Raw genomic sequence first — 27498 nt, forward strand, 5'->3', positions numbered from 1 at the left:
TTTCCATACTGTCAGGGATATCGGATTCTGATCAAAGTATGGGTGAGAGCAGTGATCAGTGTTACAGGCATTTTGATGTGCATGCTGAATTGTGGCCAATGCTGGGCCCCACCACTAAGCACTAATGCTAGGAGTCAGGACATGGCTATTGTAAACACCCATTAAAGAACTCCTTTATTACTGAGAGAGAAACCTGAAGGGAGAACTTAGAGGGATTCAACAGGACATTTTTACTGCAGTGATATCCAGGGTTTGAGCTTCGAATGGCATGAACATCAATTTCTCTAACACCCAGTAACTTCTCCACCCTCTCCCTTCTTTTTTTGTCCATTCTCCATTCTGGCTTCCCTTGCATCCCTTCTTTTCCTCAGTGCCCATCATCTCCCGCTGGTCCCCCTCTTCTTCCCGTCTCCCATGGTCCACTCTCCTCTCCTGTCAGATTTATTTTTCTTCCTTTTCCAGCCACCACCTCCCAGCTTCTCACTTCATCCCCCCTCCCTTCCCCTCACCTGGGTCTCACCTCTCACCTGCTAGATTGTACTCCCTCCCCTCTCTCCGCACCACCTTATTCACCCAATCCCTTTTCTAAATCCGATTAAGGGTCTCGGCCCAAAATGGCGACTGTTTATCCCTCTCCATAGATGCCGTCTGAGTTGCTGAGTTCCTCCAGCATTTTGTATATGCTGCTCGGGATCTCCAGCATCTGCAGAATCTCTTGTGTTTGTGTTTTCCTTCATCCTGGAGCAACCAAAGAGCAGTACTTAGTCCTGGATAATCCATCTGCTGGGGGGCGTCTATCAAGTTGCTGTCAAGTGGATGATGGAAAGGAAAGGTCCCCCACCCACCATTCTATCCATCTCTGTGCGCAGAAACTCAGCACCAAACGATGTATTTCACTGTATGCCTCGATATTTCGACATACATGAGAAAAGTTTAAGGGGAACATGAGGGGAAACTTCTTCACTCAGAGGCTCGTGAGAGTGTGGAATGTGCTGCCAGCACAAGTGGTGCATGCGAGCTTGTTTTCAACGTTTAAGAGACATTTGGATAGGTACATGGATTATGGAGAGCAGGCCGATGGGAGTAGGCAGTCTAAATGGTTTTGGCATGGACTAGATGGGCCGAAGGGCCTGTTACTGTGCTGTATTTCTCTGTGTCACTATGTGACAAATAAAGTTAATCTTATCTTATAAATTATATCTGTTATCTGTCAAGCATGATTTGTAGAATCCTTGGAAGTGAGTCCATAGGTTCACTTTGAGGTGTTGAGGTGAGTGAAGTTAGCCACTCTGGCTCAGGAGCCTGTTGGTTGAAGGTTGAACTGGTACTGTGGGTCCCAAGGCTCCTGTACATCCTTCCTGATGACAGCAGTGGGAAGAGAACATGGCCTGGTTGTTGGGTGTCCTTGATGACAGATGCTGCTTTGTAAAGTGATGTTTCATTATGTAATCTTTTCAAAGGTATCCAGCATTATGTCTGAAAAGCTCTCTTAACAAACATTATGGCGAAACCTCTTCCCAAATCTTATTAAATTCTCCCGTCCATAACTCTCTATTCCAACTCTCCTGTGCCATTTGGCACAAGTTTCTCCACCGCTAGAGTTATCATTATGAATCTTCATCTCCTTGCAAGACAATCACTTGCTAAAAGGAACCCATTAAGTTGGACATGGTCTGTGGGAAACAGTCCGCTAGTCTTGGACAGCACAGTGGCGTAACGGTTAGCATATTGCTTCACAGTGCCAAGTGATCACTGATTAGGGTTTAATTCCCGCTATTTCTGTGAGGAGTTTGTATGCTCTCTCCGGATTTCCAGCATCTACAGAATCTCTTTGTTTATTTTCAGCCAGGTGAGCTAATTTTGTGTGCTCTCCAATTCATCACAGGCCTTCCCTTTCACTCCTCTCCTTTCTCTGTATGCTTTCATTAGTTATTGCAAAGTCTGAAGTATCCTTTGGTCTGTCCTATACCACAAGAATAAAGCAGGGAATGCCCAACATTCAAAGGCTGGCATCGGGGCACAGCCAAAAACATCCAGCGAGTGGCAATACCGTGCGCAAAAACACCTTGTTTGTGGGAGAGGTCAGAGGAGAATGCCCAGTCTGGTTCAAGCTGATAGGAGGGTAACAGTAACTCAAACAAACACACGCTACAAGAGTGGTGTGCAGAACAACTCTGAATGCACAACATGTCAAGTATTGAAGTGGATAGGCTACAACAGCATAAAGACCATGAACATACATTCAGAGGCAACTTTAATAGGTACAGGAGGTATCTTTCAAGTAACTGGACATGTTTTGTTTTTGCACCATTCTCTGTAAACTCTAGAAGCTGTTATACATGAAAATCTCAGGAGATCAGCAGTTTCTGAGATACTCAAATGACCCCTTTCTGGCACCACCAATCATTCCATGGTCAAAGTAACTTAGATCCCATTTTTTCCCCATTCCAATGTTTGGTATATAAAACATAGAAATCTAGAACACGTTACAGTCCCTTCAGCCCACAATATTGTGCCGACCATGTAACCTACTCTGCCTAGAATTACCCTACGGCATAACCCTCTATTTTTCTAAGCTCCATGCACCTATCTCAGAGTCTCTTAAAAGACCCTGTTGTATCCGCTTCTACCACCTTCACTGGCAGTGCATTCCACACACCCACCACTCTCTGTGTGAAAAACTTACCCCTGACATCCTCTCTGTACCACCTTCCAGGCACATTAAAACTGTGCCCCCTCGTGTTAGCCATTTCAGCCCTGGGAAAAAGCCTCTGGCTATCCACACGATCAATGCCTCTCATCATCTTTTACACCTCTGTCAGGTCACCTCTCATCCTCCGTCGCTCCAAGGAGAAAAGGCCAAGGTCACTCAACCTATTCTCATAAGGCACACTATCCAATCCAGGCAACATCATTGTAAATCCCCTCTGCACCCTTTCTATAGTATCCACATCCTTCCTGTAATGAGGTGACCATAACTGAACACAGTATTCCAAGAGGGGTCTGACCAAGGTCTTATATAGCTGTAACATTACTTCACGTCTCTTGAGCTCAATCCCACGGTTGATGAAGCCCAACACCATTCGTCTTCTTAACAACACTGTCAACCTGCACAGCAGCTTTGAGTGTCCTGTGGACATGGACCCCAAGATCTCTCTGATCCTCCACACTGCCAAGAGTCTTACCGTGAATACTATATTCTGTCTTCAAATCTGACCAACCAAAGTGAACCACTTCACACTTATCTGGGTTGAACTCCATCTTCCACTCCTCAGCCCAGTTCTGCATCCTATCGATGTCCCGCTATAACCTCTGACAACTCTCCAGACTATCCACAACATCCTCAACCTTTGTGTCATCAGCAAGCTTACTAAGCCACCCAAACACGAGGAATTCTGCAGATGCTGGAATTTCAAGCAACACACATACAAGTTGCTGGTGAATGCAGCAGGCCAGGCAGCATCTCTAGGATTCACTTTCAAATCTCTTACTAGCTCTTCTTTCAGTTAGTCCTGACGAAGGGTCTTGGCCCGAAACGTTGACTGTACCTCTTTCTAGAGATGCTGCCTGGCCTGTTGCGTTCACCAGCAACTTTGATGTGTGTTACTAACCCACCCTTCTACTTCCTCATCCTGGTCATTTATAAAAAATCACAAAGAGGAGGGGTCCCAGAGCAGATCCCTGCGAACATCACTGGTCATCGATCTCCATACAGAATATGAACCGTCTATAACCATTCTTTGCCTTCTGTGGGCAAATCAGTTCTGGATCCACAAAGCAAGGTCTCCTGGATCCCATGCCTCCATGCTTTCTCAATAAGCCTTGCATGGGGAACATTTATCAAACGTCTTACTGAAATTCATATACACTACATCCACTGCTCTACCTTCATGAAGGTACGAACAACAACTGAATCTCTTGACCATGTCTGAATGCTTTTATGAGATTTTAATGGGTTGCTGCTACATGATTGGTTGATCAGATATTTGCATTAACGAGGTGTATAGCTGTATCTAATACAGTGATCATTTACTGTATACTAAAGCTAAAAAGGTGCAACCTATCATCTTGACTCACAAGTAGACAGAAAGCATGAGACATTATTAGAGGACCTCCCAATGGGAATTTGATGTTTAGCACACAGAGTTTTCCAGACTCATTGCTCACTGTTCACTTTATAGGCAATGGCTTCTCTTTCAAGATTGCCGGATGTCTACGGTTTCCATGTCAGTGCCATAGTGTGTAATCTCTGACAGAGCGATCAGTCTGTACCGGAGAGGACCCTGGGGGCTCTAACAGCGTAGTTTACTGGATAATATGTGAAGATACACTGGAGATCACTGCTTCTCCCCCTTCTCTCGTGTTTTCCTTCTCTTCAGCTGATCATGTGGCCACCATGCAGTGAGGACCTTCAGATCTGACCACCTCTCTGACACAGTAGCCTAGCAGTCAGTGTAACTCTTAACAGCACCAGTAATCTGGGTTCAATTCCCGCCGCAGTCTGCAAGGAATCTGTGCACTCTCCCCGTGAACGCACGGGTTCCCTCTAAGTGCCTCGGTTTCCACCCGATCATAGGTGTACGGGTTAGGGTGAGAATTTGGGCATGCTATATTGGCACAGGCAGCATGGCAACACTTTGCAGGCTGTCCTTGGCACATCCCATGGCTGCATTGGCTGTGATGCAAACAATGCACTTCACTGCATGTGTCAATGTACATGTGACAAATAAATAAAGCTATTCTTTAACAAGACTAATCTTCAACTCAGCACAGCAATGGCACTTGCACTGCTCTCAGGGACCATTCAAGGTAATTTTCAACACGTGGTTGATCTTTTTACCAAGTTAGCAACTTGGACTGCTTGAATGAACACAAAACAAAGGAACGGGTTGTCACACCAGGTGTGGGAGAAATGGAATTTCTGGTTATAGGTAACTTTTCTTCCCTCTTGCAATTTCTCTTTCCCAAGATCTATTTCTCTCCCTTATACGTAAAGCCATTTGAAATGTTGATGGGAACAATGGCCTTTAGGGCAAGCCTTGCTTTGCCTGGTAGGCAAGTGGGGAAGGTGGGGGACACCTGGCTCTGAACGTTTCCATGTTGGAAACCACAAGCGGCACAGTAGCGCAATGCTATTACAGCACCAGCTCAAACCCCGCCACCATCCGTAAAGGGTTTGTACGTTCTCCCCGTGACCGCGTGGGTTTGTTCCAGGTGCTACGATTTCCTCCCATGTGCCAAAGATGCTCGGGTTAGTAGGTTAATTAGTCACATGGGTGCAAGTGGGGTAGAAACTACAACACCACACACCAAGACCTAAGGAAGTGAGGGAAAAATAAAGAGTCCCATCTTAGGCTCACACAGATTCAATGGGCTGAATGGGCTCTCTGCTGTAAGTTCCCCTATTTCTCTCAGGCATTTCTTTAGTGTTGCGAGTTCGGCAAAGTGTGGACAGATGCACTCAGTGACCTCCTGTATCTAATAAAGTGGCCACCGGGTGCATCTTCATGGTCTTCTGCTGCTGGTGCCCACCCAATTCAAGGTTCGACATGTTGTACATTCAGAGATGCTCTCCTGCACACCACTGTCGAAACATGTGGTTATTTGAGTTACTGTTGCCTTCCTGTCAACTTGAACCAGTCTGCCCATTCTCCTCTGACCTCCCTTGTTAACAAGGCGATTTTTTTGCTCACAGAACTGCTGCTCACTGGATGTTTTTTTTTTGTTTCTTGCGTCATTTTCTGTCAACACTAGAGACTGCCATGCATGAAAATCTCTGGAGATCAGCAGTTTCTGAGATACCTAAACCTGCTCCAACAATTATTCCACAATCTGGCAGATAGATCACATTTCTTCCCCATTCTGATGTTTGGTCTGAACAACAACTGAATCTTTTGACCGTGTCTGCATGCTTGTATGCATTGATTTCCTGCCACATGATTGGCAGATTAGATATTTGCATTAACAAGCAGGTATACAGGTGTACCTAATAAAGTGGCCATTGAGTGAGAGGCAAAAGTGAGGTACCTGAGAGGTCAGGAAATACAGTGACGGCTTCACTTAGCAATGACATCAGAAGGTGAAGGAATTTTTAAAAATGTTAAACAGTATCACCAGTAAATCATCAAAAGAAAGACAAAGATCATGAAAGATTGAAATCATAAAAAGCACACACACAAAATAAGGTAGCAAAAGAAAACTGAATGCAAGTTTAAAATTTTAATCACTTCTGACAAGCGATAGATAAACAACCGGGATACACACATTTAGTGGATTATACAAAGAAACTTATAGGAGGAGATTACATATGCTTGGTCATTAAAATGTTACTGTACCAGGCTAGCTCAAAATACCTGTGCTGGTTAAAGAGTAGAAGTAGGAATTGCCCAAATGGCCCTCCATTCCAACTCTCCCAGGAGTGAATGTCCATAAGGGTTACTCCTACTTCAATATGATAGGCTGCACTCTCCACTATCCTATCACATTTCTCTTAACACTCTCAGCCTGGGCTACGTTCCCTGAGGTTCAGAGTTCATATTTTCTGACCCCCTGTGACAATTTAATGATATCCAAAGGCTACAAGCAACAGTGGAAATCTGCTTCTCAGGATGCTAGAGGACATGACACCATTGTCAATTTTTGGAAATAGGAGCAGAATTAGGCCATTTGGCCACATTGAGTTGGCTCTGCCCTTTCATCTTACTTACTGCCCATTACGCCGCTGGTATTTAGGGCAGCAATGAAGATCCCCCTTCTCAGTCCACGGTCACTCAGACATAGAAGGATTCTTCATTGCTGTTTCCGTAACAGTTTTGTTTGACCAGTCAGGGTTGCTAGCCCTGAGCTGAACCCCTGAACCTGGAGGACTGGTGGACCACTCTTAGTCTGGCCTCTACCCTTTGACCGGTTTGGCATGGGTGACCCTACCAAGAGCCAAAGCACAAAGCTCTGACTCTGGCTGGCATAGCTCTCCGGTCTCCAAACCATAAAAAAGCAGTGGTTCTCTTGGAGGCCACCATTCGATCACGGCTGATTTATTATCCCTTTCAACCCCATTTTCCTGCCTTCTTCCCGTAACCTTTGACACTCTGACTAATCGAGAACCTAAGAACCTCCACTTTAAATATAGCCAAAAACTTGGCCTCCATGTCCATCCGTGGAAATGAATCCCACAGATTCACCACACTGGCTAAAGAAATTCTTCCTCATCTCTGTTCTAAAGGGATGCCCTTCTATTCTAAGGCTCTGCCTTCTGGTCCTAGACTTCGCCACTATAAGAAACATCCTCTCCACATCCACTCTATCTAGGCCTTCAGTATTTGATAGGTTTCAGTAAGATCCCCCCACCCCCATTCTTCTAAACCAGGGACTCCCAATCTTTTCTATGCCATGGGCCAATACCATTAAGCAAGGAGGCCTGGATCACAGATTGGGAACCCCTGCTGTAAACTTATATTATAACCTTGTTTGAGGTTCTGAGCCATTAATATAAAGAGGTGAAAGCTGTCAGCTTCACTGTTATTTTGACAACAGAATCAGCCCCATCAAATTATCTGCAACTTACAAAATGCTGGAGGAACTCAGCAGGTTAGGCAGCATCTATGGGGGGGGGGAATGGGAGGGAATAAAAAGTCAATGTTTCAGGCCTAAACCATTCATCCGTACTGGAAAGGATGGAGGGGGGAGGATAACGCGGCTGGGGAAGGGAAGGAGTATATGCTGGCAGGTGATAGGTGAAGCCAGGTGAGCGGTCAAGGAGGGTGTGGGAGGGAGAAGGGATGTAGTGAGGACCTGGGCGGTGATAGATGGAAAAGGTAAAGGAATCTGCTAAAGAGAGGAGAGTGGACCATGGGAGAAAGGAAGGAGGAGGGGCACCAGAGGGAGGTGGGGAGATGAAGGGCAGCCTAGGAAAGGTTAAGAGGGGAGCTAGAATGGGGATTTGTAAAAGAGGGAACAGGGTGGAGGGCAATTATGGTCAATTTTTAACCAATGGACACTTTCATTGTCACATTGCATTATTTTACAAGGAAATTTGCAAATACTCTTACATGCCCCTTATAAATATTCAAAGTTCATTCAGTTAATATTTCATGGTGTTCTTTTCCAACCAGCATGTTCTATGATACCGTTTGATTTTCAATAACTCTTAAAGTACACGTCCACACCAATCAAGCCCAGCACAATAAGTTCAGACAGCTATGGCATGGATGCTGTAACCATTGGCTCTTTCCATTCGGTTTCACTCTCGGCTCAGAGGAAGGGGGCAAAGGCGTTTCGTGGGCAGCCAGAAATTGAGAGAGAAATTCAGCCTCTATCAACACGTGGTTCATACCCAAAGGATTATACATTCACCTAGGCAACAGGACAGCGAAAGAAAATGGAGCAGCTGTCTCTATTGTACTTAGCCAAGGGCTATAGACTAGTAATACAGACAAAAAAATCTAAAAATAATGTTGATTTTTGCAATCATTTTATAATTACCGACAAACAGCATTTTAAGCAAAGGCAACTTTCATGTACAAATTCTGTCGTGCATCACATAAGCTGTAGTGTTCTATAATCCTTGTTACACTCTAATGTAGCAAGGAAACGAAGAGCTAATTAAGCTTCGTTCTACAATATTTAACTGAATGAAGACACCGGTTCAAGATAACAAGTGCACATTATCCGCACAGTTCAGAAGAAAGAAAATGAGGCTCCCACCCCCAGCAGATGCCATTAAGAAATAATATCCAAGACCATTAACTGTATATCATATTCTAACACAACTGCAAAATACCTTTTTCTCCCCCACTCCATTGCAAGATATGTAGAGTGTCATTGCTGCTGTAATAAGGGCCTGTCTACCTCTTGATAAACGTATAGATGGTAATTTTTTTCTTTACTTAATGTAAATACGAGAAGGTAATATATCTTCAGCGACTATCCACTTTACGATTACTGGATGGGCTTGTATGTAAATAGTCGTCATTAGACTGTGGTCCGCGAACAATCGTGGTATTGTTATATTCTAAACAAAGCATTGGACCGAGCAACCGAATACGAATACTCCAAGCAAAAAATGATAACCGGCTGCCCTTTGATCAAGCGTCACTCTCCCGGGTTTTTCCCCCTCTCTGCAATTGTCTCATTCTAATGACTGCTGATCTCGCTTCCAGTAAAATCACTCACCGTTGCGTTCTCAGTTATGTATTTCCACGCTGGGAAGTCATTGTTCATGGTCCAGTTCGGCGTAGGCAAGCTAATTTGTCTTCCTACAATGGAACAAAAGACAAAGGGAAAGAAAATAACATTTTAAACCGTCGGATAATCAGATGCTCTTATTGGACGCTGCGTGTCCGATCGCAAATATTCCGATATTCTGAGGTAAATCAGAAGGGTGTGTTCGCAGTTGGAACGGGAACCAACTGATGGCATTAATACGGAACAAATTTATAAAGTTCCTTGGTTGGTAGGGGAGAGGAAGCAAACAAAACCTGAGAAGAAATGCATTATTTCATAATTTTTCTTCCCTGTATACTCACTTGTACAACAGAATATGACAGCGCCTCTTTTCGGATGTATTCATGCTAAATGGCAAAGGAACATTTACGAGGAAAAGCTCGCCTGTTTTTTTGACTTCCTCTAAAGCGATGCTGAAAAGCAGAGGTTTGTGCAGTGAAAGGGAGAGAGAGAGAGAGAAGGAAATCCCGCAAGAAAACGATCGAGTTCTTTGCCACTGGCCCAGGGATGCGAGATGAGCCGCTGCTACCCACGTCTCCAGCGCGCCGCCTCCTTGACCTACAACAGGCTGTCTCTGCACACCAAGGCTGGGCTTAAACCACCCTACCTCGCTCGCTTTGTTTAGCGCCATCGGCTTTAAAGTTAATTTTTAACCTTTGAACCTGCATGGCGACGTCACCAAAGCTTGCAGTCAGTCTACCGTCAGCTAGTGCAGGGGCCCTCCACACCCTGGAATCATCTCCCCCGTCAGACACCCCGCCAAGTCACTGGGAACCGAAGTCATGCGTAACCGCAGTAACAGGTTTGTCTGGCGTTGGGGCAGCGGCTGCGGGCACGGAGATCCTCGTACCGCTTCCAAATTTCCCACACCGTCAGGCAATAACTTCCTTACCATATTTTGGCCGGGCGGAGGGAAGATTTGGGGAAGGCTCCGCCGCGAAACGCGCATCTAAAAGCTGCATCCGTTGATCGACCTTCCCCTCACCTGGTCTCACCTATTGCTGCTGGTTTGTCCACCTTTGCCCCGTCCCCCACCTTCTTATTCTGGCTCCTTCCTCACTGCAGTCCTGATGAAATCTCGACCCAAAACGTCAACTGTTTATTTCTCTCCATAGACGCTGCCTGACCTGCTGAGTTTCTCCAGCATCTTGTGTGTGTTTATCCCGGATTTACAGCCTCTTGAAGAATCTATTGTGTTTATTATTTAATTAGTCAAGTTAGCAAAGCACACACACGCAGAGAGACTGGCCTGCCGTCCCCCCCCCACCCCAACCCATTTCCCTTCACTGTATGAATGGACAGAAGCACCGTGTTAATGGGGGAGATCAGAGGACTGGTTCAAGCTGACAGGAGGGTGACGGTAACTCAAATAAAGATGTGTTACAACAGTGGTGTGCAGGAGAGCACCTCTGAATGCACGACACGTCAAATCTTGGAGTGGATGTGTTACAGCAGCAGAATGGGGAGCAGTTCTGCGGGTGAAAATACCTTTTTAACGAGAGAGGTCAGAGGAGAACGGCCAGACTGGTTCAAGCTGACAGGAAGGTGACGGTAACACTAATAATCACGTGTTACAACAGTGGTGTGCAAAAGAGCATCCTTAAATGCACAACACATCGAACCTCGAAGTGGAAGCAGAAGACTATCAATGTACATTAAGTGGCCATTTTATTAGCAACAACTGGTAACTAATAAAGTGGCCACTGAGTGTATTTGATAGATGGAAAGTCTTTACCTAAAGAAAGTGACACTAATCACACCTGTTTCCACTTTCCATGGTAAGGGAACTGTACGAGGTGATAAGAGTGGATTATTTCCCTCCCCTCCCCTCTGTTTTAATGTGATTCTGATGCAAAGGATTGGGTGGTGATGGGGCATGGGAGTGAGATGGGGAGGGTGGGGGAGGGGGGGATTAATGCTACGTAACACCCACAAAATGCTGGAGGAATTCGGCAGGTCAGGCAGCATCTATGGAGAGGAATAAGCGGTCGACGTTTTGGGCTGAGGCCCTTCTTCAGGACTGGAAGGGAAGGAGGAAGATGTCAGAATAAGAAGGTGGGGGGACAAAGCTAGAAGGTGATAGGTGAAGCCAAGTGGGTTGGGGTGGGGTTGAAGGAAGAAGCTGGGGAGAAGGAATCTGATAGAGGAGAGTGGACCATGGGATAAATGGAGGAGGGGCACCAGGGCGAGGTGATAGGTAGGGGAGGTGAAGAGGTAAGAGGCCGGAGTGGGGAATTGAAGACGAGGGAAGGGCGAGGGAAAAATGACAGGAAGTGGACACATTAACATGCTCCTGCCAGGTGGACACATCAACATTAACCAAATGCTCCTTTGCTTAGTTTATCTCCGGAGGGGGTAAAATTTCCTTTCAGGAATGAAAAGAAGCTAGGATGGAAATATATAGTGAACGCTGCATCATCTGACAAGTGAAAAAATGGGCTGATGTTTCTAATGAAGTTCCTTCTCAGTTTCTATATTTTCTGCTACCAATGGTCGGTATTTTCCATTTCAGATTCCCAGTATTTGCATTTTTTTTCACGTTCCAGGCGGCAACTGCATATTTACATACACTTGCATTTGTGCCTGAATTTTAGGATAGAACATATGAGGGGTGACTGATAAGTTTGTGGCCTAAGGCAGAAGGAGTCAATTTTAGAAAACCTAGCACATTTATTTTTCCTACATTTACACACTTAGTCCAGCGGTCATGGAGCATACAGATCCCTTCTTTGTAGAAGGCGGTGTCTTGGACCTCCGGTAGTGGCGGCGTCATGGGAGCTGAATTGTGAAGGAAGGCAGTTTTTTTTAAAAACTTCTTCGAGTGCAAGAAGGGCGAGACTGCGCAGGCGCGTGATGTCAGCAGGTCCGCGCGGAGAGTTTAAAATGGCAACCACCCTATACAGCGGGCAGCTGTCAGAGCGGGCAGCGGAGTGAGCGGTAGCAGAGTGTAGGGCTTTGGCTTCAACGGGCTTCGGCGATAAACAGGAAGAGGCGAGAGCGAAGCGCCAACTCTTTTTTCTCTCCCCCCCCCACCCCTTTCGCGAATCGGCCCGGACAGACAGGAACAGCAGGGCTCTCACAGCTAACGGTTTAAAAAGTTTGTTTGGCGAGGTAAGTGGGTGAGTAGACTTATTTTTCCTGTTTCATTCATGTAAAAATAGATAGCATGCCTGCAGGGTTGGTGCTTTGTTCAGGGTGTCAGATGTGGGAATCCTGGGAGACTTCCAGCCTCTCTGATGGCCACATCTGCACCAGGTGCACGGAGTTGCAGCTCCTCAGAGACCGTGTTAGGGATCTGGAGCTGCAGCTTGATGACCTACTGCTTATCAGGGAAAATGAAGAGGTGATAGACAGGAGCTACAGGGAGGTAGTCATCCCTAGGCTACAGGAGTCAGAACACTGGGTCACTGTCAAGAGAAGGAAGGGAAATGCCTGGATAGTGAGAGCACCCCTGTGGCTGTCCCCCTCAGCAACAAATATCTTGTTCTGGATGCTGTTGAGGGGGATGACCTGACAGGGGACGCCCACGGTGACCGGGTCTCTGGCACTGAGCCTGGCACTGTTGTGCAGGAGAGAAGGAGGGTGAAGAGAAATGCGGTAGTCGAGAGGGATTCCACAGTCAGGGGAACAGACAGGAGATTCTGTGAGCCTGACAGGGATACCCGCATGGTGTGTTGCCTCCCAGGTGCCAGGGTACGGGATGTCTCGGATCGGGTCCTGAATATTCTAAAGGGGGAGGGTGAGCAGCCAGTTGTCTTGGTACATGTTGGTACCAATGACATAGATAGGACAAAGGAGGAGGTCCTGAAGCGAGATTTCCAGGAGTTAGGAAGGAAGCTGAGAAGCAGGACCTCCAGGGTAGTAATCTCAGGATTGCTACCTGTGCCACGTGCTAGCGAGGGCAAGAGTAGTCAGATCAGGCAGATGAATGCGTGGCTGAGAGACTGGTGTAGGGGGCAGGGCTTCAGATTCTTGGATAATTGGGATCTCTTCTGGGGAAAGTATGACCTGTTCAAAAAGGACAGGTTACACCTGAGCCCGAAGGGGACCAATATCCTGGCAGGAAAGTTTAATAGAGCTGTTGGGGAGGGTTTAAGCTAATTTGGCAGGGGGATGGGAACCAGAATGATAGAGCGGAGGAAGGGGAAAACAGAAATAAATCTAAGATAGTGAGCAGTAAAGATGTCAGGAAAGACAGGCAGGTGATGGGGCAAATGTGTAGCCATTGGGATGAGTTGCAGTGCAATGGAGTTGCAGTGCAATGAAGTTGCAGTGAAATCAAAGCAAATCAAAGCTGGTCTTAAGGTGTTGTACTTAAATGCACGCAGCATAAGGAATAAGGTGGATGATCTTGTGGTACAGCTACCGATTGGCAGGTATGATATTGTGGCCATCACTGAGACCTGGCTAAAGGATGCATGTCTCTGGGAGCTGAACGTCCAAGGATACACGGTGTATCGGAAGGATAGGAAGGTAGGCAGAGGGGGAGGCGTGGCTTTATTGGTAAGAAATGATATTAAATCATTAGAAAGAGGTGATATAGGATCGAAAGGTGCAGAGTCTTTATGGGTTGAGCTAAGGAATAGCAGGGGTAAAAGGACCCTGATGGCAGTTATTTACAGGCCTCCAAACAGCTGCAGGGATGTGGACTACAAATTACAACTGGAAATAGAAAAGGCTTGTCAGAAGGGCAGTGTTATGATAATTGTGGGGGATTTTAACATGCGAGTAGATTGGAAAAATCAGGTTGGCACTGGATCTCAAGAGAGAGAATTTGTAGAATGTCTGCGAGATGGCTTTTTAGAACAGCTTGTTGTTGAGCCCACTAGGGGATCGGCTGAACTGGATTGGGTATTGTGTAATGAACCGGAGGTGATTGGATAGATTGAGGTGAAGGAACCCTTAGGAGGCAGTGATCATAACATGATTGAGTTCACTGTGAAATTAGAAAAAGAGAAGCTGAAATCTGATGTGTCGGTGTTTCAGTGGAGTAAAGGAAATTATAGTGGCATGAGAGAGGAACTGGCCAAAGTTGACTGGAAAGAGACACTGGCGGGAAAGACGGCAGAGCAGCAGTGGCTGGAGTTTATGCGAGAAATGAGGAATGTGCAAGACCGGTATATTCCAAAAAAGAAGAAATTTTCATGTGGAAAAAGGATGCAACCATGGTTGACAAGTCAAAGCCAAAGTTAAAGCAAAGGAGAGGGCATACAAGGAAGCAAAAATTAGTGGGAAGACAGAGGATTGGGAAGTTTTTAAAACCTTACAAAAGGAAACCAAGAAGGTCATTAAGAGAGAAAAGAATAACTATGAAAGGAAACTAGCAAATAATATCAAAGAGGATACTAAAAGCTTTTTCAAGTATATAAAGAGTAAAAGACAGGTGAGAGTAGATATAGGACCGATAGAAAATGATACTGGAGAAATTGTAATGGGAGGTGAGGAGATGGCAGAGGAACTGAACAAGTATTTTGCATCAGTCTTCACTGAGGAAGACAGCAGGATACCGGACACTCAAGGGTGGCAGGGAAGAGAAGTGTGTGCAGTCACAATTACGACAGAGAAAGTACTCAGGAAGCTGAATAGGCTAAAGGTCGATAAATCTCCTGGACCAGATGGAATGCACCCTGGTGTTCTGAAGGAAGTAGCTGTGGAGATTGCGGAGGCATTAGCGATGATCTTTCAAAAGTCGATAGATTCTGCCATGGTTCCGGAAGACTGGATGACTGCAAATGTCACTCCGCTATTTAAGAAGGGGGCAAGGAAGCAAAAAGGGAATTATAGACCTGTTAGCTTGACGTCAGTGGTTGGGAAGTTGTTGGAGTTGATTGTCAAGGATGAGGTTACAGAGAATCTGGAGGCATATGACAAGATAGGCAGAACTCAGCATGGATTCCTTAAAGGAAAATCCTGCCTGACAAACCTATTACAATTTTTTGAGGAAATTACCAGTAGGCTAGACAAGGGAGATGCATTGGATGTTGTATATTTGGATTTTCAGAAGGCCTTTGACAAGGTGCCACACATGAGGCTACTTAACAAGATAAGAGCCCATGGAATTACAGGAAAGTTACGTACGTGGATAGAGTGTTGGCTGATTGGCAGGAAACAGAGAGTGGGAATAAAGGGATCCTATTCTGGTTGGCTGCCGGTTACCAGTGGTGTTCCACAGGGATCAGTGTTGGGGCCGCTTCTTTTTACGTTGTACATCAACGATTTGGATTATGGAATAGATGGCTTTGTGGCTAAGTTTGCTGACGATACGAAGATAGGTGGAGGGGCTGGTAGTGCTGAGGAAACGTAGAGTCTGCAGAGAGACTTGGATAGATTGGAAGAATGGGCAGAGAAGTGGCAAATGAAGTACAATGTTGAAAAGTGTATGGTTATGCACTTTGGCAGAAAAAATAAACGGGCAGGCTATTATTTAAATGGGGAAAGAATTCAAAGTTCTGAGATGCAATGGGACTTGGTAGTCCTCGTACAGGATTTCCTTAAAGTTAACCTCCAGGTTGAGTCAGTAGTGAAGAAGGCGAATGCAATGTTGGCATTCATTTCTGAGGAATAGAGTATAGGAGCAGGGATGTGATGTTGAGGCTCTATAAGGTGCTGGTGAGACCTCACTTGGAGTACTGTGGGCAGTTTTGGTCTCCTTATTTAAGAAAGGATGTGCTGACGTTGGAGAGGGTACAGAGAAGATTCACTAGAATGATTCTGGGAATGAGAGGGTTAACATATGAGGAACGCTTGTCTGCTCTTGGACTGTATTCCTTGGAGTTTAGAAGAATGAGGGGAGACCTCATAGAAACATTTCGAATGTTAAAAGACATGGACAGAGTGGATGTGGCAAAGTTGTTTCCCATGATGGGGGAGTCTAGTACGAGAGGGCATGACTTCAGGATTGAAGGGCGCCCTTTCAGAACAGAAATGCGAAGACATTTTTTTAGTCAGAGGGTGGTGAATCTATGGAATTTGTTGCCACGGGCAGCAGTGGAGGCCAAGTCATTGGGTGTATTTAAGGCAGAGATTGATAGGTATCTGAGTAGCCAGGGCATCAAAGGTTATGGTGAGAAGGCGGGGCAGTGGGACTAAATAGGATAAAATGGATCAGCTCATGATAAAATGGCGGAGCAGACTCGATGGGCCGAATGGCCTACTCCTGCCCCTTTGTTTTATGGTCTTATGGTCAAAGCAGGAGTGATTGATAAGTTCGTGGCCTCAGGTAGAAGGAGATGAGTTATTAACTTCAAACTTTCTGCATCTTCACTCAGTTGAACTGCACGTGCATGTAACGAGAGCTGTATAACTCATCTCCTACCTTAGGCCACAAACTTATCAATCACCCCTGCTGTGGACCACCTGGAGGTCCAAGATGTTCTTGTTACATGCATGTGCAGTTCAACTCTTTGAGTGATAATGCAGAAAGCTTGAAGTTAATGACTCATGTCCTTCTACCTTAGGCCACAAACTTATCAGTCACCCCTACTGTGGACCACTTCTACAAAGAAGGGATCCAGATGCTCCACGACCGCTGGACTAAGTGTGTACATGTAGGAGGGGATTATGTTGCAAAATAAATGTGCTAGGTTTTCTAAAATTGACTCCTTTTACCTTAGGCCACGAACTTATCAATCACCCCTCGTAGAACATTACATCACAATATAGGCCCTTCTGCCTCGATGTTGTGCCAAGTTTTTCACCTACTCTGAGATCAATATAACCTTTCCCTCTCACATAGCCCTTGATTTTTCTTTCATCTGTGTGCCTATCTCAGAGTCTCTTAAATGTCCCTAATGTATCTGTCTCTCCCACCACCTCTGGCAGTACATCGCATTCATCTGTCACTCTCTGTCCATAAAAGCTTACCTCTGATATTCCCCTATACTCTCCTCCAGTCTTCTTAAAGTTATACCCCCTTGTATTAGCCATTCCCATGCTGGGAAAAAGTCTCGATCAATGCCTCAAGTCATCTGGTACACTTTCTAATCATTTGTGAGTTGGGCCATTGTTACCATGGAAAGTGGAAATAGGAGAAATTTGGGCACCTTTCTCGAGCTAAAGGCTTTCCAAACATCAAATATGTTATCAGAATAATGCTTCAATGAAATCAAATTCATAGTGGAGGCTGCTAAAATAAACACTGCTAAACTATGCAGTCAAGGTGACTTAGAAGAGACATAGGGGTGGCATGATAGGGTAGTGGTTAGCACAACGATTTACAGTACAGATGATCTGGGTTCAATTCCCACCGCTGCCTGTAAGGGGTTTACATTCTCCCCGTCTCCACGTGTGTTTCCTCCATATGCTCCGGTTTCCTCCCACTGTCCAAAGGTATACCAGTTAATTGGTCATTGTAAAATTGTCCCATGATTAGGCTCGGATTAAATCAGTGCAATGCTGGCTGGCGTGGCTGAAGAGACCAGAAGGGCCTGTTCCACACTGTATCTCAATAAGTAAATAAGAATAGATTAGAACTTTATTGTCATTGCTTAAAACAATGAGATTGTGGTGCTACTCCAGTCCATGCAAAACAGATATTTACAATGCATGCAGTACAGCTTAATTGAAAAAAGAAAGAAATCCCGTCTTATACCCAGTTTAATTGGATGCTATCATTCAACCCACTGTTAGGGTAGAATATCTATCCTTGCATGCTGTGGCGTTCTTCATGATTGAAATTACTCTCTTGGCTTCTATTCCAACAATAGCAAGCTTCTTTGCACACTTGAAGGTTATCAGTTGCTAGGATTCACCTACCATGAAGAATGTAATGAACTGTCACATCCAGAATAGGTTGTAACTATTCGTCAATGTGCTGTAAGTACAAATGGGAATTAATTTCCTATGGGGGTAGGAGGAAGGGGGGAAATTGACAGTTTCATACTGAGGAATTCCATTTGCTTTTGACATTTGACATTATCAAATAATTTTGTTTCCAAAAGAATTTCTACATTTCCGATACACTTAGCAAATTTTGTTGCATTTATATAAAAATATTCCTGAATTTCTGATGCAATTAATTTGTGATTTGAACTTCAGGGAGTCACCTAGAACAGATATAAAGAAGTCCCAAAAACAAGAAAAAGCAGCATATGCTGAAAATCAGAAATATTAAACCCATGAAACTCCCTTCATTTCATAGGCATGAAACATCTTCTTGCTCACAGGCAAAATAAGTAAAACAATTATACTATATCTCATTTCATGACTCCGAAAGTAGGAAAAATATTAGATCTCTTCGTTAAAGATAAGTATGGGATGTCAACCCTCCATATTTCAACCATTCATTGAAAGGAACCACAGATGCTAGGAAGATCAGATTATTTCTCAAAATACTCATGAACAGTACTGAACTTGTCTTTTTACACTTTTCCTTCCTTATTTTCTTTGTGTGTATATACTTACTGCAATTCATTTTTGATTAATATGTATTACATTGTACTGCTGCCACAAAGACAACAATTTCACAACATATGCCAGTGATTCTGATTTCTCATCTCTGTTCTAAAGGGATGTCCTTCTATCCTGAGGCCCTCCCCTCTGGTCTTAGACTTCGCCGCTATAGGAAACTTCCTCTCCATGCTCACTCTATCTTGGCCTTTCAATATTCAATAGGATTAGCAGTACAAGTTTCTTGATTATTTCAAACATTAATTTGAGACTGGTAAAGCACTGATGTTTGGAAAAATTGCATTGCAAAATCACATAAAATCTGTTACATGATTGATGATAAGTAGTTAATATATATATAAAAAAGTTAAGTTTTTGTGGTAGCCTGGAAGATTTAAGGGTGAGAACTACCCAACTACACTGCAATATATACATTCACACAGCATTTTCTTTCCAATGGAAATCTTTCCTGCCCACTCACACACACCTCTTCTACAATCCTAAATTCTACATCTTGACATAACTGCTTCATATTCTATTGGTTAACATTCTCCAGTCATTTGAATGATCAACATTAATGTTCACATATCCTCATGACAAGCTCAATACACAATGTGCTGGAGAAACTCAGCAGGTCAGGCAGCATCTATGAAGAGGAAGAAGGGCTGAGACCTATAAAGGAAGGGGGGGAAGAAGCAAAATATGAAGGTGAGGGGAGGAGAAGGAGCAGAAGATAGAAGATGATAGGTAAAACCAGGTAAGGGGGTAAGTAGTTGGGTGTGGAATGGGGGGATGAAGTGAAAAGCTGGGAGGAGATTGGTAGAAAAGGTAAAAAGCTGAAAAAGAAGGAACCTGATAGAAAAGGAGAGTGGACCATGGGAGAAAGAGAAGGAGGTGATAGGCAGGAGAGGTGAGAGGGGATCTGGAGTGGGGAATGAAAGACGAGGGAAGGGGGTGGGGAAATATTACTGGAAGTTAGAGAGATCGAAGTTCAATCCATCAGGTTGGATGCTACCCAGATGGAATATGAAGTGTTACTCCTCCAACATGAGAGTGGCCTCATTGTGACAACAGAGCCAGCCATGGACTGCCATGTTGGAATGAGAATATAGATTTCTACCGTCTGTAATCTCTCATACTCCTCGCAAGCGCACCTCCACAAACACAGAATCTACCCATTCTACTCAGACCTTCCATTCTACTCAGCTCTACAAAGCCAGTAGCTCTCAGTGCTGCCCACTCAGCTACACTCTCCATGTCAGTATATTCATGCCAGAAACATAATAATTTCCTCTCTGAAACAATTTATTTCAGGGTATAAACATGCACCCTGCCCCCTTGCTGAAACACTCAGAATAATTTGAGAGATGGGCATACCTCTTATTGCACGGAGAAACAAATACTTGTCAAACTAGTTCCAAGTTTCTGGCTGTGGTTCAATTTAATGTGAGTTGGTGATTGTATTTTCAAAAATAAATGTCAGCTTCAGTTCAGCTATAACATTCTTGCCTTTGAGAGAGAAGATTGTGAGTTTAAGGCTAACTTAAATTCAAAGTTCAATATAAGCTTTTATCAAAGTACGTACATACCACTGTATACTACCCTGAGATTCTTTTATTTGTGGCATTCACAGAAGAACAAAGAAATATAATAGCATCAATGAAAAACTACACACAAAGACTGACAAACAACCAATGTGCAAATGCAGACAACTGCAGATAGAAAAACTAATAATAGTAATAAATAAGTAAATAAATAATACTGAGAATGTGAGTTGTGGAGTCCCTAAAAGTGTGTTTATAGGTTGTGAAATCAGTTCAGTGTTCAGGTGAGTGAAGTTAACCACAATGGTTCAGGAGCCTGATGGTTGAAGGGTAATAACTGTTCCTGAACCTGTTGGCGTGGGACCTAAGGCTCCTGTACCTCTTTCCTGATGGGGGTAGTGAGAAGGGAGCATGGTCTGGATGGTGGGGGTCCATGATGATGGATGCTGCTTTCTTGTGCAGTGCTCTATGTAGTTGTGCTCAACAAGGGTGAGGGGGAGTCGGGGGGGGGGGGCGGTTGCTTTTCCTGTAATGGACCTATTACCTTTTGTAAGCTTTTCCATGCTTGGGCACTGATGTTTCCATACGAGGTTTGAACACTTATTACGCAATTACTTATGGTTTCATGATTGTGAATATGCTGGTGCCGTCTTTCATTTGGTCATATAAGGATAGAAACAGGCCCTTTGGCCCAACTTGTCTATGCCAACCAACATGTCTACCTGAGCCAGTCCCTCTTGTATGCATCTGGCTCATATCTACCTAAATCTTTTTTGTAAATTTATGTAGTTGTCCAAATATCATTTAAACTTTGTAGACGTGCCTCCTTTGCAGTTTCATCTGGCAGGTAGTTCTGTATACCCACCACGGAAAAAGTCAGAGTTAGGATCAGATTTAATACCACTGGCATACGTCATGAAATTTGCTGCTTTGCTGTAGCAGTATATTGCAATACATAATAATAAAAAAACTATAACTTGTAATAAATATATGCAGTATATAAAATAAATTAAGTAAGTAGTGCAAAAAGAAAGCAAAGAAGAAAAAAGGTAGGTTCATTGTCGGTTCAGAAATCTGATGGTTGTGGGGAACAAGCTGTTTGTAAAATATTGAGTGTACACCCTCAGGCTCCTGCGCCTATTGCTTGATGGTAGCAATCTGGGCAGTGAGGGTCCTTAATGATGGATGCCCCCTTTTTGGGTCATTGCCTTTTGAAGATATCCTCAATGCTGGGGAGACTAGTGTCCATGATAGAGCTGGCTGAGTTTGCAACCTTCTGCAGCTTTTTCTGATCTTGTGCAGTTGCTTCTCCATACTAGATGATGAAGCAACCAGTAAGAATGCTCTCCACTATACATCTGTAGAGGTTTGCGCAAGCCTTTGGTGACATGCCGAGACTCTTAAAATTCCTACTGAAATATAGCTGCTGGTATGTCTTCTTTGTAAATGCATCAATATATTGGATGCAGGATATATCTTCAGAGATGGTGACACCCAGGATCAGGAAGTGTCCCCTCTGCTCAATCCCCTACCCATGGAAAAGACTGTGACCAGATCAATGTCACACTAGCACTCTCACGCAGGTGGATGTAAATTTAAAGAAGACTTCTCTACTAACCAATATTTACCACTGAACCAATGTCCGAAAAAATAGCATTATCTTTTTGTTGTTTCTAGGCTTTCGTTGTGCACAATTGTCTATCTAATTCACAAGAGTGAAGGCATTTGAAAGAGTATTTAATTGAATGGATATCAAGAAAGCCACTCTATCAATACAAATTTCTTTAACTTGGTAATTTTCCCCCTCCCCCTTCCCTCTTGTTCCATCCCTCACCCAAGCTTGCCTCTTGCCTCTCTTCTCCTCACCTGCTGATCACCTCTCCCTGCTGCTGCCCCTCCTTCCCGTTCTCCTGTGGTTCACTCTCCTCTCCCATCAGATTCCTTCTTTTCCAGCACTTTACCTTTTCCACCTATCACCTACCAGCTTCTCACTTCATCCCCCCTCCCCCTCTTACCTGGCTTCACCTATCACCTTCCATTTTGTACACTTTCCCCTCCGCTAACTACTTATTCTGGCTTCTACCCCCTCCTTTTCAGTCCTGGTAAAGGGTCCCGGCATGAACTGTGGACTGCTTATTCATTTCCATTGAAGCTGCCTGACATGCTGAGTTCCTCCAGCGTTTTGTGTGTGTTACCCTGGATTTTCAACATCTGCAGAAGCTCAAGTTCATCAGGTACTTCCTGCACTTAATAAAGTGGCAACTGAGTGTATGTTCATGCTGTTGTGTGGCTATAGCCCATCCACTTCAAGATTCAATGTGTTGTGTATTCAGAAATTCTCTTCTGCACACTACTGGTGTAACACATGATTATTTGAGTTACGTTCTTCTTCCTGTCAGCTTGAACCAGTCTGGCCATTCTCCTCTGACCTCTCTCATTAACAAGGCATTTTCACCCACAGAACTGCCTCTCACTGGATGTGTTTTTCTTTTGTTTTTTGCACCATTCTCTGTAAACTCTAGAGACTGTTGTGCCTGAAAATCTCAGGAGACCAGCAGTTTCTGAGATACCCCATCTGGCACCAACAATCATTCCACAGGCAAAGTCACTAAGATCACATTTCTCCCCCATTCTGAAGTTCGGTCTGAACGACAACTGAACCTCTTGACCATGTCCGCATGCTTTTATGTATTGAGTTGCTGCCACATGATTGACTGATTAGATTTTTGCATTATCAAGCAGGTGTTCAGGTATATCTAATTAAGAGGCCATAGAGTGTATATTGTGATTAATGTGTGAGATTATTATAAATTTAGAAAGTATTTTCTATATGATGTCTCTGCTCTATTTGCCATTGGAATCCAGATCTTTATTGGTGCTGAACCACTGGACGTAGCCAGAAGCTGACACATACTTAATAGGAGCAGGGATAGGCCATTTGCCTTCTTCAGCCTGGAATATGATCACGGACGAACTAACCCGAGTTTCCTCACTTCGGTGCTAGTTCCTTAGAGACCCCCAATTCTCTGATCCTTCAGAACTGTATCAGCGCCCTCTTTAGCTATCCTCGATGACCCTGCCTCCGCAACCCTTTAATACAGAGAATTTCGAGGATTCACCATCCTTCGTGTGTAGTTCCAATCCACTTCAGCTTTAAGTGATCAAAGTTCGAAGTGAATTTATTATCAAAGTACATATCTGTATGTCACCACATTCAACCCTGATACTCATTTTCTTACGGGCATACTCAATAAATCCAATAATTGATGAAAGACCGCATCAACAGGATGCATAACCAGTGTGCAAAAGCCAACACACTGTGCAAATACAAAAAGAAAGAAAGAAAATTAAGTAATTAATTAATTAAGCAATAAATATTGTGAACCTGAGATGAAGAGTCCTTGAAAGTGAATCTACGGGTTGTGGGAACAGATCAGTGATGGGATAATGAAGCTGAGTGAAGTTATTTCCTCTGAATTCAGGAGCCTAATGGTTGAGGGGTGATAACTGTTCATGAACCTGGTGGTGTGAGTCTTGAGGCTCCTGTAAGGTTAGAGGTAAGGTTCTCCTAAAATTTATAACTATATCTCCTTGATTTAGATTTCCCACAAGTGGCACCAACTTGTTTCATACCTGCTGAGCATACTTTCTGTTTCAGTTACCAACCAACTCTGCCATGGACAGTCCCCAGACCGGCTGCGAAAGGTGTAGGGCTGGGCAGGAGGCTAGCAACCTCATCCTGTGAAACTCAGAGCTACAGAAATGTCAACAGAAGCTCCAAAGACCTTGTGCCTGGGAGAGGAAGGATACACCAAGAAGATGGCCTACACCTGTAGACAACATAAAAAAACTGGCCCAGAACAGAGGACTCTGGTGAGCTACCAGTGGCTATGCCCCAGTAGAGGTGATGGGAATTAAGATCACCAGTCATTTGTTTCTAAGAACATAGATCTAACATTTTAATTGCCTACTATAGGACAGTTCTTCCCACCTCTTGAATTAGCCCAATGAATCTCTTTTGGAACTGCCTCAAGTATTGTTTCTCAAATAGGGCGACGCAGACTGTATACAGTACACATGCAGAATCTCTTTGTTACTCCAGGCATGTGCCACCCCAGTAACCTCCAATTTTCAGAGTTCATCTTTTTGCTTTGAGAGGGGAATATGAATCATTTTTCGTGTGTTCTTGTTGTGGCCTCATGCCACAGTCCTGATAATCTAAACCAGCTACAAAATTAGCACAACAGAATAGTCAGAGTACCATTGTTATTCTTTTGTATCTCACAGTTTTTCACTAAAATCAGGAAATCAGTGAAGTTCCTTCCAATCTGCCAGTTTACTGCCTTGCTTAAACATAGTTCAGAGTAAATTTCAAAGATCAAATTAAATTTATTATACTACCCTGGGATTCACAGTCGAACAAGGAATGGAATCGGTGAAAAACTACACACAAACACTAACAAATAACCAGATGTGCAACAGAAGACAAACTGCACATTCAAAGTAAATAAATAAATGAAATGTTTACTGACAGGAATTCCCTCATCCAGCAGGTTGATTCTTTCAACACAGTATTTTAACAGATCAAGGACTACATGTTTACTACATTCAGCGTGTTAAGCTTAAATCAATTTGATTAATCCTGCAATTTCCCCGATAGAAACATCAGAACAGTAACCATTGATATTATGAACAAGCCTCTTCAGCGCCATATCACAATGTAGTGCTTTCCATGCATCCATAACGTTTGCTAGTACAGTATTTATGTACTACTCTCAACATATGGGCTCCATTATGCAGAGAAATAAACTTCCTAGAAGACATGGTTTGTATTTCTGGTCATAATTAACCCTTCATTTATTAGAATTGTTGATAAAGCGCAATTACACGTATGCTATTTAATTGTTCTTTTGGTCTCGACAATATATAGGTTTAATATTTATATGCACTCAGTGGCAACTTTATTAATCAGAATCAACATCAGGTTTATTATCATCAGCATATGTCCTGAAATTTGTTGTTATTGTGGCACATTGCAATATATGATAATAAAACTGTGAATTACAGTATATACAGTACAGTATATGGAAGAAGCCAGAGAGTGGTGGTAGAGAATTGCTTCTCTGAGTGGAGGCCTGTGACTAGTGGTGTGCCACAGGGATCAGTGCTGGGTCCATTGTTATTTGTCATCTATATCAATGATCTGGAAGATAATGTGGTAAATTGGATCAGCAAGTTTGCTGATGATACAAAGATTGGAGGTGTAGCAGACAGTGAGGAAGGTTTTCAGAGCCTGCAGAGGGACTTGGACCAGCTGGAAAAATGGGCTGAAAAATGGCAGATGGAGCTTAATACTGACAAAGTGTGAGGGATTGCACGTTGGAAGGACAAACCAACGTAGAACATACAGGGTTAATGGTAAGGCACTGAGGAGTGCAGTGGAACAGAGGGATCTGGGAATACAGATACAAAATTCCCTAAAAGTGTCGTCACAGGTAGATAGGGTCGTAAAGAGAGCTTTTGGTACATTGGCCTTTATTAATCGAAGTATTGAGTATAAGAGCTGGAATGTTATGATGAGGTTGTATAAGGCATTGGTGAGGCCGAATCTGGAGTATTGTGTTCAGTTTTGGTCACCAAATTACAGGAAGGATATAAGGTTGAAAGAGTACAGAGAAGGTTTACAAGGATGTTGCCGGGACTTGAGAAACTCAGTTACAGGGAAAGGTTGAATAGGTTAGGACTTTATTCCCTGGAGCGTAGAAGAATGAGGGGAGATTTGATAGAGGTACATAAAATTATGATGGGTATAGATAGAGTGAATGCAAGCAGGCTTTTTCCACTGAGGCAAGGGGAGAAAAAAACCAGAGGACATGGGTTAAGGGTGAAGGGGGAAAAGTTTAAAGGGAACATTAGGGGGGGGCTTCTTCACACAGAGAGTGGTGGGAGTATGGAATGAGCTGCCAGACGAGGTGGTAAATGCAGGTTCTTTTTTTAACATTTAAGAATAATTTGGGCAGATACATGGATGGGAGGTGTATGGAGGGATATGGTCCGTGTGCAGGTCAGTGGGACTAGGCAGGAAATGGTTCGGCACAGCCAAGAAGGGCCAAAGGGCCTGTTTCTGTGCTGTAGTTTCTATGGTTTCTATATACAATATATTGATATATATTAAGTAGTTAAATTAAATAAATAATACAATAAAAGTAGTGAGATAGTGTTGACAACAGGAATTCTGCAGATGCTGGAAATTCAAGCAACACACATAAAACTTGCTGGTGAATGCAGCAGGCCAGGCAGCATCTCTAGGAAAAGGTGCAGTCGACTAGTCCTGACGAAGGGTCTCGGCCTGAAACGTCGACTGCACCTCTTCAGCGAGATAGTGTTCATGGGTTCAATGTCCATTCAGTTTTCTGATGGCAGAGGGGACCAAGTTATCCCTGAATTGATGAGTGTGTGTCTTCAGGCTCCTATACGTCCTCCCTGATGGTAGCAATGAGAAGAGGGCATGTCCCGGGTGATGTGGGTCGATAATGATGGATGCCACCTTTTTGAGGCATCGCCTTTTGGGGAGGCTAGTCCCCATGTTGGAGCTGGCTGAGTTCACAACTTTCTGCAGCTTATTTTCCTCTTGTACCTAATGAAGTGGCCACTGAGTGTATGTTCCACAGCCCATCCACTTCAAGGTTCAATGTGTTGTGCATTCAGAAATTGTTTTCTGCACACCACTGCTGTTACACCTGCTTATTTGAGTTACTATCCCCTTCTTGTCAGCTTGAACCAGTCTGGCCATTCTCCTCTGATGTTTCTCATTAACAAGGCAGTTTTGCCCACAGAAACACCACTCAGTGGATTTTTTTTTTTGTTGTTTTTTTCCCCATTCTCAATAAAATCGAGAGACTGTTGAGCATGAAAATCCTAAGAGATCAGCAGTTTCTGAGATTCTCAAACCACCCTGCCTGGCATCAACCTGGTCAAAGTCACTTAGATAACATTTCTTCCCCTTTCTGAACTTTGGCCTGAACAACAACTGAATCTCTTGACTATGTCTGCATGCTTTTATGCATTGAGTTGCTGCCACATGATTGGCTGATTAGATATTTGCATTAGTGAGCTGGTGTATGGGTGTACTTAATGAAGTGGCCACTCAGTGTAGAACTTGCCATCACCTAATCTTTTAATGAGAAGTCAAGGTGCTTTCTGGCCAATGATGTACCTCATGATGCAGTCGCTGTTGTACAATCAATCCAGCCTGATGGCCTCTCATCGGAATGTAACAAACTTTCACAAATAGGAATACAAGACTGAACAGTAATGCACACATGCAATTAGGCAAAATAAGCGG

General features: G+C 43.9%; 1 protein-coding gene across 5 annotated transcripts in view; it reads right to left on the bottom strand.

Annotated features, from left to right (window-relative positions):
* Positions 1 to 27498, bottom strand: part of cbarpb (CACN subunit beta associated regulatory protein b) — a 291577-nt gene that overhangs the window by 213914 nt on the left and 50165 nt on the right. For 4 of the 5 annotated variants that reach the window (XM_072244154.1, XM_072244152.1, XM_072244157.1 and 1 more), the window contains one exon: positions 9172 to 9254. In XM_072244154.1, coding sequence (XP_072100255.1) covers positions 9172 to 9219 — 48 coding nt within the window. In that variant the 5' untranslated portion in view covers positions 9220 to 9254. Of the gene's footprint in view, positions 1 to 9171; positions 9255 to 9524; positions 9811 to 27498 lie in introns of those variants that run through there. The other variant, XM_072244153.1, reaches the window with a different exon arrangement.

Source organism: Mobula birostris, chromosome 26 (genome assembly GCF_030028105.1).
Source record: "Mobula birostris isolate sMobBir1 chromosome 26, sMobBir1.hap1, whole genome shotgun sequence".
Lineage (NCBI taxonomy): Eukaryota > Metazoa > Chordata > Chondrichthyes > Myliobatiformes > Myliobatidae > Mobula > Mobula birostris.